The sequence below is a fragment of the Brachycentrus maculatus genome, unplaced genomic scaffold (genome assembly GCF_059751285.1).
Source record: "Brachycentrus maculatus isolate JH-2025_06_01 unplaced genomic scaffold, ASM5975128v1 h1tg000059l, whole genome shotgun sequence".
Classification (NCBI taxonomy): Eukaryota; Metazoa; Arthropoda; class Insecta; order Trichoptera; family Brachycentridae; genus Brachycentrus; species Brachycentrus maculatus.
In genome coordinates, this window is record NW_028280813.1 from 683,178 (window position 1) to 697,625 (window position 14,448).

General features: G+C 38.0%; 1 protein-coding gene across 1 annotated transcript; it reads left to right on the forward strand.

Annotated features, from left to right (window-relative positions):
* The first annotated feature begins 1,336 nt into the window (after positions 1-1,336).
* Positions 1,337-14,041, forward strand: LOC148311698 (ferritin heavy chain-like). Its single transcript, XM_088256243.1, has 5 exons — positions 1,337-1,572; positions 8,495-8,637; positions 10,210-10,344; positions 11,352-11,537; positions 12,095-14,041. The coding sequence occupies exons 1-5, from the start codon at positions 1,518-1,520 to the stop codon at positions 12,248-12,250; spliced, it is 675 nt and encodes a 224-aa protein (XP_088112369.1). The 5' UTR covers positions 1,337-1,517; the 3' UTR covers positions 12,251-14,041.
* The last annotated feature ends 407 nt before the right edge of the window (positions 14,042-14,448 follow it).

The window sequence follows — 14,448 nt, forward strand, 5'->3', positions numbered from 1 at the left end:
AAACTCAAGAGTCCGCGACACTAACCACGGGACCACAACCCAACACTGTTCACTTGTACATATGTATAACAGACTTGAATATTAAAAATACATTTAATGCGTTTTTTGGGATGAGAAGGATAAATATAGCTGTTTTTGACTAGAATTTTCACTCATGAATTACATGAAATTGTAGTACCTTTAAACATAAGCAGTAAATCCACTCACGAGTAAGCATAGGCCATAAAACTTAAAAAGTTGAAGCTGGAGTAGGGTTATGATAACCGGTGTTGCATAAGCCGTAGCTAGATTTCAGAGTCACTTGGACATTAGATAATTTTTTTAAAAATATTAACCTTAAATTATTCGCTTATGCATATGAATATAATCCTGTGTTTTATATCTAAAAATATAAAAAATAAATTCTAAGAAAAAGCAGAACACAAGACCGATCAGAAATTGAATCAAGTAAGAGGTTAAGGAGGAAGAGAATCCTGCTATCAATCTAAAAATTTACATAAGCTAGTACGACTTCCAGTATGTAGAGTGCCCTAGAAATTGCTGATGTTCTTTGTTTCCTCGTATATAGTAATATTACTCTTCCATTTTCTTTTCCATAAAACATCCAACACTAATGTCCTTCACACTGAGTTCTTCCATTTTCATCATGTTCCACTCCAAGCGTATTTTTTAAAAATACATATTTAAAATTACAAAATAGTTGGTAAATATACAAAAATTTTAAAGTATAACGTTTCTACCTTTCTAACAAAGTATGAATCTGGAAATTATTCAACATCACCCGCCTACGTATAAGCATAACCGAGCTAACATTGTGTAAATTCGATCCTGGTCTAGAGCAGGTTGGGATACATCTAAAAGAAAAAAACGGCCATCAACATTCTTCTTCAATGCTTCTTCATTGAAATATCGACATTTAAAATATCGACTTTTTTCTACATCCCTAACCGTAGCTGTCATCATACGAGAAAATTCCATTCGCGCATGCGCGAAACGCAATAGACTTTGATCAGCTGCTTTTCAGAGGTGTCGTATTGCGCACGTTTTTAAAAAACCGAAAAATAACAACCGAACATCAAAACTACACACTCAATTCTGCCTTTATAAATATTTTATGATATTTTTTTGTAATATTGATTGATTATTTTGTGAATTTGATGAGGTTTTAAGTTTATTTTGGTATTTTTTTCCGGACGCCACCTCTATTTTTTGCGGCGTGCGCGCAACTTCGTTGTTTCAGATTACCGTTCTAGATGACAACAATACTGGCCGAGTCGAAAGTCGATTGGTTTATTATTTATCATTATTCGTCATTATCACTGTCGGTTTGAGTGTTAGTGTGCAATTTAGCATCGATCTCGCCTTAGCGGCGCGTTATCTAAATTCATCCAGCAGCATCGTTGTCGCGAGTCGCCTTCTACATCAGTGCGTGTAAAGGCCGACGAAAGTCAAGGGAAAACATTCTACGTCTATATCTCGAGCTATTCGTATCCTAAATCCGCCAAACTGCAATAAAGATGAAGTTCTTGCTGTGTTTTGCTGCCCTGGTGGCCGTCGCCTCGTGCGAGACATGTAAGTTTCATTTTAATTATTTTTCAATGTTCTTTGTCGACCTTTCCGCGCTTACGACGAGCGTGACTCGTGTTATTTTTTGTTTTGACAAATGACGAGTTGTTCTCGGAAGCGTATAAAACAACAAATTCATATTTTTTTCTTCGTTTCTATTGAAAATCAGGCTTTTGCGTCGTTGGATGGGACAAATAAACAGCTATATAAAAAACATTAATAATTTGACGATCTCAACAGACGTAGTAACTTTTTTATGACGTGAGAATGCGGAAGTGTATACATTTACACAGCTTGCGACCTGTCGCCAGCTGTGAATTGTGAACAATAAATAACAACTTAACAATATATATATATATATATATATATATATATATAGAACTTCCAAGAATTTGAGTAGTGTGGTTGTCAATCATGGGTAGAATTGGTGAATGTTACATGTGTGTAAAGTTATCACTTAAATCAGCCTATGACAGTCGTAAGCCATGTAATTGCCCAGACTTCCATATTCTTTTCATTTATATTTGAAGCACTAACTATGTGATTTTCAACATTTTGAGTGTGTCCAAAACAAAAAAAAATGTGATTTTCCATTTTTTAATTAAAATGTAACCTTGTTTTAAAATCACTTTATAAATATTTTATTATAACTTAATTATAACGTCTACCGGATTCCAAACTAACCACTTTTTTATCAAGTCTTGATAAAGAAGCGGTTAGCTTGGAAGGAATATAAGTGATTTTTTCACTGTAATATTTATTCAATATTACCCTGGACTGGTGCCTGAAGCGGAGGGCTGATCACCTTTCCTTCATGTGTAAACGATCAAGATAACACTGCGTTAATATGACACAGTGCCCTATGCACCATTGGGGTGCGGATAAGGGTTTTATTACTATAATTATTAGCTTGGAAACCGGTAGACATTATAATTAAGTTATAATAAAATATTTATGGTGATTTTAAAACAAAGTTACATTTAAATTATTCCGTATTCTTCTTCATCTATGTTGAGATGTCTATTGGTGAGATGAAAAGAAGCTTTTTATTGAGCAGAAACTCTTATATTAGTATGTGAGGTCCGAATCCTGGATTATAATCACACACATGAGAAACGCCAGAAAATACCATTTTCATTTTCATTATTTTTGCTTATAATTTGACTAGTTTTTTTATTTATAACATTTTGAGTGTGTCCAAATAATTGTTCACAAATCTGGATTATCTTATAAGAGTTATTTTTTCATATTATTAAAAAAATAATATGAAAAATAACTCCTGTAATTGGAGATAATCCAGATCTGTGAACAAGTATTTGGACACACTCAAAATGATGTAAATAATTTGCATAAACATCAATGACTGCTTATTTTGCGGAAATGCAGATATTTTAATGTCAAATGTTAGTAATTGATTATAATTTATATAAACAAAAACAGATCGTCATCAGAAAAGCCAGACAAAGAAATATGAGTTGGCAACGTTGCAACATCACATACTGTATGAGTAATAGTCACTGAACAAAGAAAAATATTAATAAACATGATATGATGTGGGGTAAATGTAATATTGTATTACCCTGATGTATGAAAGTAGACTGGAACCACCATTGGAACATCTACCATGCATGGTCTTGCCGCACTGAGAGATGGCATCCCGACTGCATCCAGTCTACTCTCATCCTTCCCAAACCATCCCAAGCCGCCTTCCTTAGTTTGCTGGATAGTGCTCATCTCAGCCTTGCACCCTTTCCTTATATCACCATTGGAACATCTACCATGCATGGTCTTGCCGCACTGAGAGATGGCATCCCGACTGCATCCAGTCTACTCTCATCCTTCCCAAACCATCCCAAGCCGCCTTCCTTAGTTTGCTGGATAGTGCTCATCTCAGCCTTGCACCCTTTCCTTATATCACCATTGGAACATCTACCATACATGGTCTTGCCGCACCGAGAGATGGCATCCCGACTGCATCCAGTCTACTCTCATCCTTCCCAAACCATCCCGAGCCGCCTTCCTTAGTTTGCTGGATAGTGCTCATCTCAGCCTTGCACCCTTTCCTTATATCACCATTGGAACATCTACCATACATGGTCTTGCCGCACCGAGAGATGGCATCCCGACTGCATCCAGTCTACTCTCATCCTTCCCAAACCATCCCGAGCCGCCTTCCTTAGTTTGCTGGATAGTGCTCATCTCAGCCTTGCATCCTTTCCTTATATCACCATTGGAACATCTACCATACATGGTCTTGCCGCACTGAGAGATGGCATCCCGACTGCATCCAGTCTACTCTCATCCTTCCCAAACCATCCCAAGCCGCCTTCCTTAGTTTGCTGGATAGTGCTCATCTCAGCCTTGCACCCTTTCCTTATATCACCATTGGAACATCTACCATACATGGTCTTGCCGCACTGAGAGATGGCATTCCGACTGCATTCAGTCTACTTTCATACTGCTTTTGCCAACTCATAGGCTTTGGACTCCATTGCGTACTGCCAATTTAGCTTTCACTAATTTCAACTGATTTTATTTGCGTTATATTGCTCACTCCTTTCAAGAACGTCATAAATCAAAAATTGTCAATTTTCAGTTTTGCCTATTTTTGGAATGCCCAGGAAATGTACTATATCCCAGCAAAAGAGGCATATTTTTAACTAAATATTTACCCGCTACAGGGCAGAAAGTGTTGTTTTTGCATTTTGAGGAAAAAGTATTGTTTAATTATTTTTTTAAATATACTAAATATTTTTCAAATAGAGAAAAAACCTTAAGGTTTTACCTAAAATGATCTGTTGCACAGTAAAAAGTTCAGTAAGTGGCTTGATATTTATTTTTGAAACATTGTGTTATATTTTTAAACTTTAAAAACGTTCTCCTGAAAAATCAATTCAATCTATGAAATAAATTAAATAAATAAAATAGATTGTTATATCATTTTTCTAATTCAAATCTTTATCCGCACCCAATGGTGCATAGGGCACTGCATCATATAATAATGCAGTGTTAGCTTGATCGTTAACACATTGTGGCAACCCACTCTACCATGGCAACCCAAATCGAGTGAAATAACGAACACCCTACACGAAGCCCGCAACGAACGGAAACGAGCCCGTTACACTTCGCCGCCGCCCGTCCTCAGATCGACACGTATTTCAACTGTTCTCATATTAGAATCACGCGATTATTCTTAAGTATTTTCTTGATTGTTATTTTATAGAACTGAATAAATTTGTGTTAAAAGTAATCCGCTTTCATCTTGCTTCCCTTCTGATAAATTAAAGTTGTATTCAACTAGAAACCACAACATAAAAGAAAGGTTTATATTATCCACTGACACTTGGTGATGGAATTGCATTTTTAATTTATTATTAGATTAAAACCAATATTTTTAGCTTTTCCACTTTTTTATTTGACCAGCGACCGGGTTTCGTCGTTACCGAACGTCTGATGTCCTACCGCCGTCGTTACCGAACGTCTGATGTACCAGTCTGATGATGTCGGTAATGTCGAAACCCGGTCGCTGGTCAAATAAAAAAGTGGAAAAGCTAAAAATATTGGTTTTAATCTAATAATAAATTAAAAGAAAGGTGATCAGCCCTGCACTTCAGGTACCAGTCCAGGGGAATATTGAATAAATATTAGAGTGAAAAAACAATTATATTTATTTGACCTCCCCTTCCCGGGAATCGAACCCGGGACCTCCAGTACGGTAGCCGATTGTGCTGACCATTACCCTCTATTGCCTGGTTCACGATATGATCAGGTTCTCTGCGCCCTATGTGCCCATACCACCTCCAATTGCCTTTCCCCTACCTTACTATTGATGCCTGTTACAGCCAGGCTTCCACGAATGCGTCACCTCTTTATCTGGTCTCCGAGGGACACTTCAGCTGACCATCCAATCATTCGCATTTCAGCAGTTTCTAGTTGCCTAGAGTAGGTGTTGTACATCGTCCAGCATTCGGAGCCATAGGGGAGTGCGTGTCTGTCAATTCGCTCACTCCTTTCAACAACATCATGTATCAAAAAACTTAATTTATCAGGAGATTGTTTTTAAAGTTTAAAAATATAATAAAATGTATTAAAAATAAATATCAAGCCACTTATTGAACTTTTTACTGTGCAACAGATCTTTTTAATCAAAACCTGCATGTTTTTTCTCCATTTGAAAAATATTAAGTTTATTTTAAAAAAGTAATTAAAAAACCTATTCTTCAAAATGCAAAAACAACACTTTCTGCCCTGTAGCGGGTAAATATTAAGTTAAAAATATGACGCTTTTGCTGGGATATAGTACATTTTCTGGGCATTCCGAGAACATGCACAACTGAAAATTTTTGATTTTTGATATATGTCATTGTTGAAAGGAGTGAGCGATATATATGACGTCAATAGGGCATGCATGCGATCTCTCAGAAGAATGTGCGACAAAACGATGTATGATAGATGTGCGAATAGTTAAATAAGGAAGGAATGCAAAGCTGAGATAAGCATTATCGATAAAATTAAGAAAGGTGTGTTGAGATGGTTTGGACATGTAGAACGAATGAGTGAGGAAAGAACGGTAAAAAAAAATTATGAGGCGAATGTTAGCGGGAAAAGAAGCAGAGGAAGACCAAGAAAAAACATGGCACGATCAGGTATGCCAAATACTTGAAAGTGGTTAGGTTAGGAGTCGTAACAATCGGCGGGTATGTATGAGGAGATGCATGAACGTGGAACAGGCGAAGAATTTTTGCAAGGACAGAGTGGTGTAGCGCTCTATTCTCTCTGCCTACCCCGGCGGGGAAGCGGCGTGATGGTTAGTTACTTTATTATTTGTGTTCCAGTCTTGTTAACCTTAATCCCATGTCCCAAAATGAGAAATAGAAATTACTCATCGGGAATATTATATGTATATATGATTTTTTTTTTTTATATGTAAACAAAATTTGAAAAAATGGCTCTGGCCAATATCTGTACCCGACGGATTCTCCAGTTCTTTGGACACGTTGCGCGTGGCAACGAGGATAGCCTGGAACGACTAGTTGTGATCGGTAGCCTGGAGGGAAAGAGAGGGAGAGGAAGATCCCCCACACGATGGACCGATCAAATTAAGGCAGCAGCAGGCACCTCGGTGGTTGGAGCGCTACGTGCAGCGCAGTCAAGGGATAACTGGAGAAGAGTCATTGCTTCTGCAAGGGTCACAACCCTCAGCAATGAGGATTAAGACGGAGAAGAAGAAGAAAAAAAATATCGCGTTAATAGGGCGTTCAAGAAAGGTAGACAAACTAGCGATACAAAAGTCTATCTTTAAAGCTATCCTTATCACTTGGGTAAACACGGAATTGTGCCACTCGAAGCGTATCCGTAATCTCTGTTCCAGATCGACACGTTTGCGCGATGACCGATTAATCCGCCGTGCCGACATTGTCCTTATCCGACAGACCCCAGATAGCCTAAGGCGATACTCGTGTCACGTATTGTAGATCAATTAGGGCCGTATCAGATATGAAGTGCTCTGCATCTTCAGATAGTCGGGTTGTTCGTTCATAATGGATTTAGATAAGCTGTTTTGATATGTCGGAATATTGATTTATTTTGTAGGTCGGGTACTGCCTAGTGACAACAGTATTTGATAATGATTAAAGAAAACACTTCGTTTTTTACCACTTGAGTTTTATTATAGACTACATGTTTCAGAAGTTAAACTTCCATCATTCAGGTCTGTATAATAAATAAAATATAAAATATAAAATTGTTCTATAGATAAGGAGAGGGGAAAGTAAGGGGAAGTGGTTAGTCAAGGGACGGAGTTTGAAAACAAAGGAAAAATGGAAAGCAATGGTGAAGAATTTTGAAACAATATATTATTTAATAAATTATTATTAGAATTCAGTTTATTTTGGATTTCTAAATTTTCAAGATAATTCATAATTTGGCCTTTATATGGAACAAGGTGTAATAATTTTAATTTATGAGAGTGAAATGAGTGATTAGTATCTATTATGTGATTTGCAAATTCCGAAAAATAATTACTAACAAGACCGCTATGATGTTCTTTAATTCTTTTAGTTCAACTTCTGAAACATGTAGTCTATAATAAAACTCAAGTGGTAAAAAACGAATTGTTTTTTTTAATCATTGTAACATGTCTTACCACAAAGTTAATGCCCAAACAATAAATAAAGTATTGGATAATATCAATAATTCATTTTTTATTATTTTTTTGACATCTCATCAAAGATGAAGAAGGATATGGAAGTCTGGGCATTCACGGGGCTGACTATATTTGATGATATTAACAGTATAAGATGTAATTTCATCAATTGATTCGGCAGTCACTTTGTGGTAAAATCTGTCCATTTTTAATCAAAGTTTTACTTACAACATTTTGAGTGTGTCCAAATACTTGTTCACAAAATCTGGATTATCTCCAATCACAGGAGTTACCTTCATACTACATTTTGACATCTCATCAAAAGTGAAGAAGAATATGGAAGTCTGGGCATTTACGGGGCTGACGACCGTCATAGGCTGGTTTAAGTGATCACTTTACACACGTGTAACGTTCACCAATTCTACCCATTATTGACAATCACACATCTTCTTTACATCTCACCGATAGATGTCTCTAGTGAAGTTCTAGTGATTCAAGAACAATGTTTCAAAATTGGTTCATATATATAGAACTTCCAAGGATTTGAGATCATCTATCACCCGAGTATATTCTACCAACAAATATTTCAGAAAAATACAGTTAATCTTAATTAAAACGGTCATACGAATCGCCAGACAGAGTGTCCCAAAATATTTATTTTAATGGTAGGAAAACGTCGCATTTTTTCGATCAGAATAGCTGACCAGTTATGAGAAAAATGGTCAGAGTTGAAAGGGTCGAGAAAAAATCAATTCCATCATTGCTCATTGCTTCCTATTTCAGGTGAGCAGCCGCCGGTGAGCATGTCCAAGAAGTGGATCACCATGGAGAACCCCTGCGTATGGGAAATGCGGCACCAGGTCCAGAAGGAGCTGCACGCCTCTCTCCAGTACCTCGCCATGGCCGCACACTTCTCCAAGGACACGGTGAGTCCAAATGCTAGCTTGTCTGAACATATTGTCTTTTCTGTACTGTTGGTATAGAGCGGGAGTCCTAGCTTCTAGCCACCATCTAATAGACCCTTGATCTTCCCAACTATACTTGCCTCAGCTGCACATATATACCTTCTGATTCCTCCACTCCTGACCCTGGCATACAGTCCTAGCTTCTAGCCATACATGCTATGTAGACTCTCGGGCCTACTCTCCCATATATACTGCTCTAACCATTCTCTATACATGATCACACCATCTAATACACCCTCGATCTTCCCAACTATACCTGCCTCAGCTGCACATATATACCTTCTGATTCCTCCACTCCTGACCCTGGCATACAGTCCTAGCTTCTAGCCATACATGCTATGTAGACTCTCGGGCCTACTCTCCCATATATACTGCTCTGACCATTCTGTATACATGATCACACCATCTAATACACCCTCGATCTTCCCAACTATACCTGCCTCAGCTGCACATATATACCTTCTGATTCCTCCACTCCTGACCCTGGCATACAGTCCTAGCTTCTAGCCATACATGCTATGTAGACTCTCGGGCCTACTCTCCCATATATACTGCTCTAACCATTCTCTATACATGATCACACCATCTAATACACCCTCGATCTTCCCAACTATACCTGCCTCAGCTGCACATATATACCTTCTGATTCCTCCACTCCTGACCCTGGCATACAGTCCTAGCTTCTAGCCATACATGCTATGTAGACTCTCGGGCCTACTCTCCCATATATACTGCTCCAACCATTCTCTATACATGATCACACCATCTAATACACCCTTGATCTTCCCAACTATACCGCCTCAGCTGCACATATATACCTTCTGATTCCTCCACTCCTGACCCTGGCATACAGTCCTAGCTTCTAGCCATACGTGCTATGCAGACTCTCGGGCCTACTCTCCCATATATACTGCTCCAACCACGCTCTTCACATTGGCTAATCATCTTGGAGACCTTTCCTTTATGCAGCACCTCGATAGGTCCGCTGGCCTACATGCCGGAGGGACCTTTGCAGTGCCTGCTAGAGCGTACAGCGCCGGGCCAGCGAGTCTCTGAACTAATATTTCAGACACTTTTATGAACCCAGCGGACATTGTTAAATCGCCTTTTAAATTTTGATGGCATATAGATTTTTTTTTTAATATTTTTATTTAAACCCTTATCTCCACCCCAATGGTGCATAGGGCACTGCGCTATATAAACACAGTGTTATTTTGATCTTTTTACACATGAAGGAAAGGTGATCAGACCCTCCGCTTCAGGTACCAGTCCAGGGTAATATTGAATAAATATTACAGTGAAAAAATCATATATTTATTTTACCCCGCTTGGGATTCGAACCAGGGACCTCCAGAACGGTAGCCGAGTGTGCCGACCATTACACTACAGAGGCAGATTAGATGTAGATGTATATATATATATATATATATATATATATATATATATATATATATATATATATATATATATATATAGCGATATAGATGTATATAGACAATAATATGTATTTTTTTGTTGTAATTTTGTATCCAGATCAACCGGCCCGGATTCGCGAAGCTGTTCTTCCAGTCCGCCTCCGAGGAGCGGGAGCACGCCATCAAGCTGATAGAATACCTGAGCATGCGCGGGGGGCTCACCTCCAACCTGACCTCCCTCATCTCCGTTCCGGTGAGTGCCAAACATTCCGGATAGTTATAATATTTTATAATTGAAATGTAACTTTGTTTTAAAATCACGATAAATATTTTATTATAACTTGATTATATTGTCTAGCGCAAGGGTGGCCAACCTGCGGCCCGCGGGCCGCATGCGGCCCACCGGGTGTCTTCTTGTGACCCACTGAGCATATCACACATTTCAGCCCCACAGCGACCATCTCTTTTGGGGTCTTCCTACACCTCTTTTGTTTTCCCAAGGTCATCATCGTAAATTTTACGATGGATAGAATTTTCTTCTTCAAACCCTTATCCGCACCCGATGGTGCATAGGGCACTGCATCATATAAACGCAGTGTTATCTTGATCGTTACCACATGAAAATGTTATTATATTATTTGATATTCTCCTTCTTACTTCTTCTAATCCATATCCGCAACTGATGGTGCATAGGGCACTGCATAATTTAAACGCAGTGTTATCTTGATCGTTAACACATGAAGGAAAGGTGATCAGCCCTTCGCTTCAGTTACCAGTCCAGGGTAAAATTGAATTAATATTAGGGTGAAAAAATCACTTATATTTATTTGACCCTCCCTGGGAATCGAACCCGGGACGCCAGTGCGGTCACCGAGCGTGTTGACCATTACACTTAGGAGGCGAACAAAAATTTATCTATCACTAGAATAATCTAATTAGTTTACTGTTATTTTCATATCATTTTTTGACATCTCATCAAAGATGAAGAAGAATATGGAAGTCTGGGCATTTACGGGGCTGACGACCGTCATAGGCTGGTTTAAGTGAGGGGGGAAGCGGCGTGATGGTTAGTTAGTTAATTTATAAGTCGCATTTTTTTTTCTCATTATTCTTTGAATTTGAAGACTTATTATTTTATTATTAATAGCTTTGATATGCCATAGGATTAATTGTGAGTCTACTACTGCACTTAATAAATTTTATTTACAATTCAGTCATAAGTATTTTTTTTCTATTGTAAAATCGTTGATCTGTCCCTAGACCCCGAAGCAGACCCACTGGACGGGGCTGGCGGCGCTGAACGACGCCCTGGTGCTGGAGGCCGACGTCACCAACAGCATCCGAGGAGTCATCAGGGCCTGCGAGGAGACCAAGCACTGCACCAGGAAGTGCAACGATGTCAGCGGAGAGTGCAAGGACGATTGCAAGGAGTTCAACGACTATCATGCAAGTCCTACCTCTACTCTAACTTGCACATTAATTCATTGTAACTGCAGACAGTTAGTAGAATTCCATATTGAATGAACTTGCACATTATTTCATTGTAACTGCAGACAGTTGGTAGAATTCCATTTTGAATCGTTGGGTAATATATCCAAAATAAAACAAGGTTTGTTGGATTGAATTCTTCATTTATTTTTGTATATATAATAATAAAACCCTTATCCGCACCCCAATGGTGCATAGGGCACTGCGTCATATAAACGCAGTGTTATCTTGATTGTTAACACACGAAGGAAAGGTGATCAGCCCTTTGCTTCAGGTACCAGTCCAGGATAATATTGAATAAATATTAGAGTGAAAAAATCACTTATATTTATGTGACCCCACTGGGAATCGAACCCGGGACCTCCAGAATGGTAGCCGAGCGTGCTGACCACTACCCGGAGGCGGACAAAATCATTTATACTGCCAAATAAATAATAAAAATTAAAAAAAAACTAGAGGTAAAATAACTGGGAACAGACTGTATGTACATCAAGCTTATTGACTTTTTTTTACAGCTCTCGGATTATCTGACGGGAGAGTTCCTGGAGGAGCAGTACAAGGGGCAGCGGGAGATCGCCGGACGCGTGTCCACTCTGGGCAAGCTGATGACCTCGTACAAGAAGCTCGGCGAGTTCATGTTTGACAAGCAGCTGCTCAACGGAGAAATCTAAGAGCCGGGATCACTCCACCCGGCCGGAGAACAGAGCAACCCACTCAAACACACTTCAGGCGGCTTTGCGGGGATTTCTCGCACCCAATCACTCAACACTTATCAACTTAACATCCGTGTTTAAGACTAGCGTCACCTCTCCACCCAATTATGATATACAGTTAAACTTCTTTACTACACACGGATACGAAAAATGGCCCTTTGCGGATTTGCCCTTGCTTGGTGGGATTCCTCAAACCCAATCACTCTATACTTCCGATTTCACCATAATAACGGCCATAGTGGTAGATTATAATGGAGTTATGAGCTAGAAGTACTACTAGATGCCCGTGCCTACTCGTGAGTGGAATTTACTCTTTTAAGTTACTATAATTTCATGTGATTCACGAGTGAAAATTCTTGGCAAAAACACTCGCTAAGAGTTAAATGTGTGTTTTTTTATAAAGCAAAATGGCCACCGTTCAGGAGTGACCGCTCATAGAGGTTTTACTGTATTCTACATTTTATTAGGGGCCATTTACATAATGGAATTGAAATCAGTCCATATACTCCATCAGTTCAAATGGATTCAGTGTTGCTCTCTTTTCCACTCTTTGCCTCAAATATCTTACTGTGTATTAAGTACTTTTTTATTTTACATTTAATATTTTAATAAATTGATACAAATTTTATAACGTATTTACTTGCTCTGGTGTTATTATTGTATTTGTTTTTATATTGTGAACACTTGAATTTTTAAACCTAACCTCAGATTCAAATAAATTTTAAGAGGTAGAGGAACATATTATTTTCTTCTTTATAATGTATGAAAACATTTTTTACTGTTTTTAACCTTTTAACCGCGTCAACTTTGTTCCTGAGAGAAGCCCGTACGCGGCGGTATTTTGCCGTTTTTAAAATGATTACTTTTATCATGTATTTAGTTAAGAAACGATTTATTTTCCTAAACAAAAACGTTCAATGGGATTCATTGTGCCTTTTTGGTACTCCATAATACAATTGTGTCACATTATTCTTGAAATATATCGTAATATAAACAAATAAGATCGTAACATAAATAAATCAGAGCACGCATCGTGTGTCACTCTTACCCACTGGCGATGCGTAGCGTCGAGAGTGAGATAGATATAGGGCATGATTATGGCGTGGACTAATTACCGGACCGCAAGAAAAATCAGGGATCTGTTCTTTTATTTATCCTTGTGATGTTACAAATTATTAGTCAGATATTTCAACAGATGTCATAAGGCCAAGGATTGACGTATTATTTTATCCAAAGTTCCACACCATGAAAAAATCCCACCAAGTTGAACTGAGGTTGGAAACTTGGAGCAAAGTAAAAACACATACGGTTATGTCAGCCGCGTATGGGGCATGTTTTATTAAAACACATACGGTTATGCGAGCCGCGTGGATCCGGTTAATAATGCTGTTGTAATTTTGAAGCCGCTTTTTCTACGCTTCATTAAACCATTCAAATTTCATGAAAAGTGGTGTAATTTGTATGATTTTTTCTCTGCACATATTTCAATAGTTTTTTTTGTATTTCTAGCATACTTTAGTCAAAATCTACCTGTCAAAAAAAGAGTTAGGTTAGAATTTGACACCCCGACCTTAAAATTTAGTATCCAATTTTTAATGTGATATGAACATATATGTATGTAGTTTTTCTAGAAAGTCATAAAGACTGTACGTAGTTTTGTATAGTTTTCTTTTAAATTGTGGTGTACAAAATTGTTCAGGGATAGCTATTGTATTATAACACAAAAAAATATATATATATGAATAAAAATTAATTGAGTTTTATTGTTATTTTTTGACATCTCATCAAAGATGAAGAAGAATATGGAAGTCTGGGCATTTACGGGGCTGACGACCGTCATAGACTGGTTTAAGTGATCACTTTACACACGTGTAACATTCACCAATTCTACCCACTATTGACAACCACGCTACTCAAATTCTTGGAAGTTCTATATATATATGAACCAATTTAGAAACCTTGTTCTTGAATCACTAGAACTTCACTAGAGACATCTATTGGTGAGATGTAAAATAAAAATTAAAAATTATAGATATTTAGAATTAAATGATTTATATTATACATTTAGTTGTAATATATATTTTTTTTATGAGGTCAAGGGATTTTGCATCCCTCACATCACTGCGACCATACTAAAGTTGATGAAAGTGAGAAGT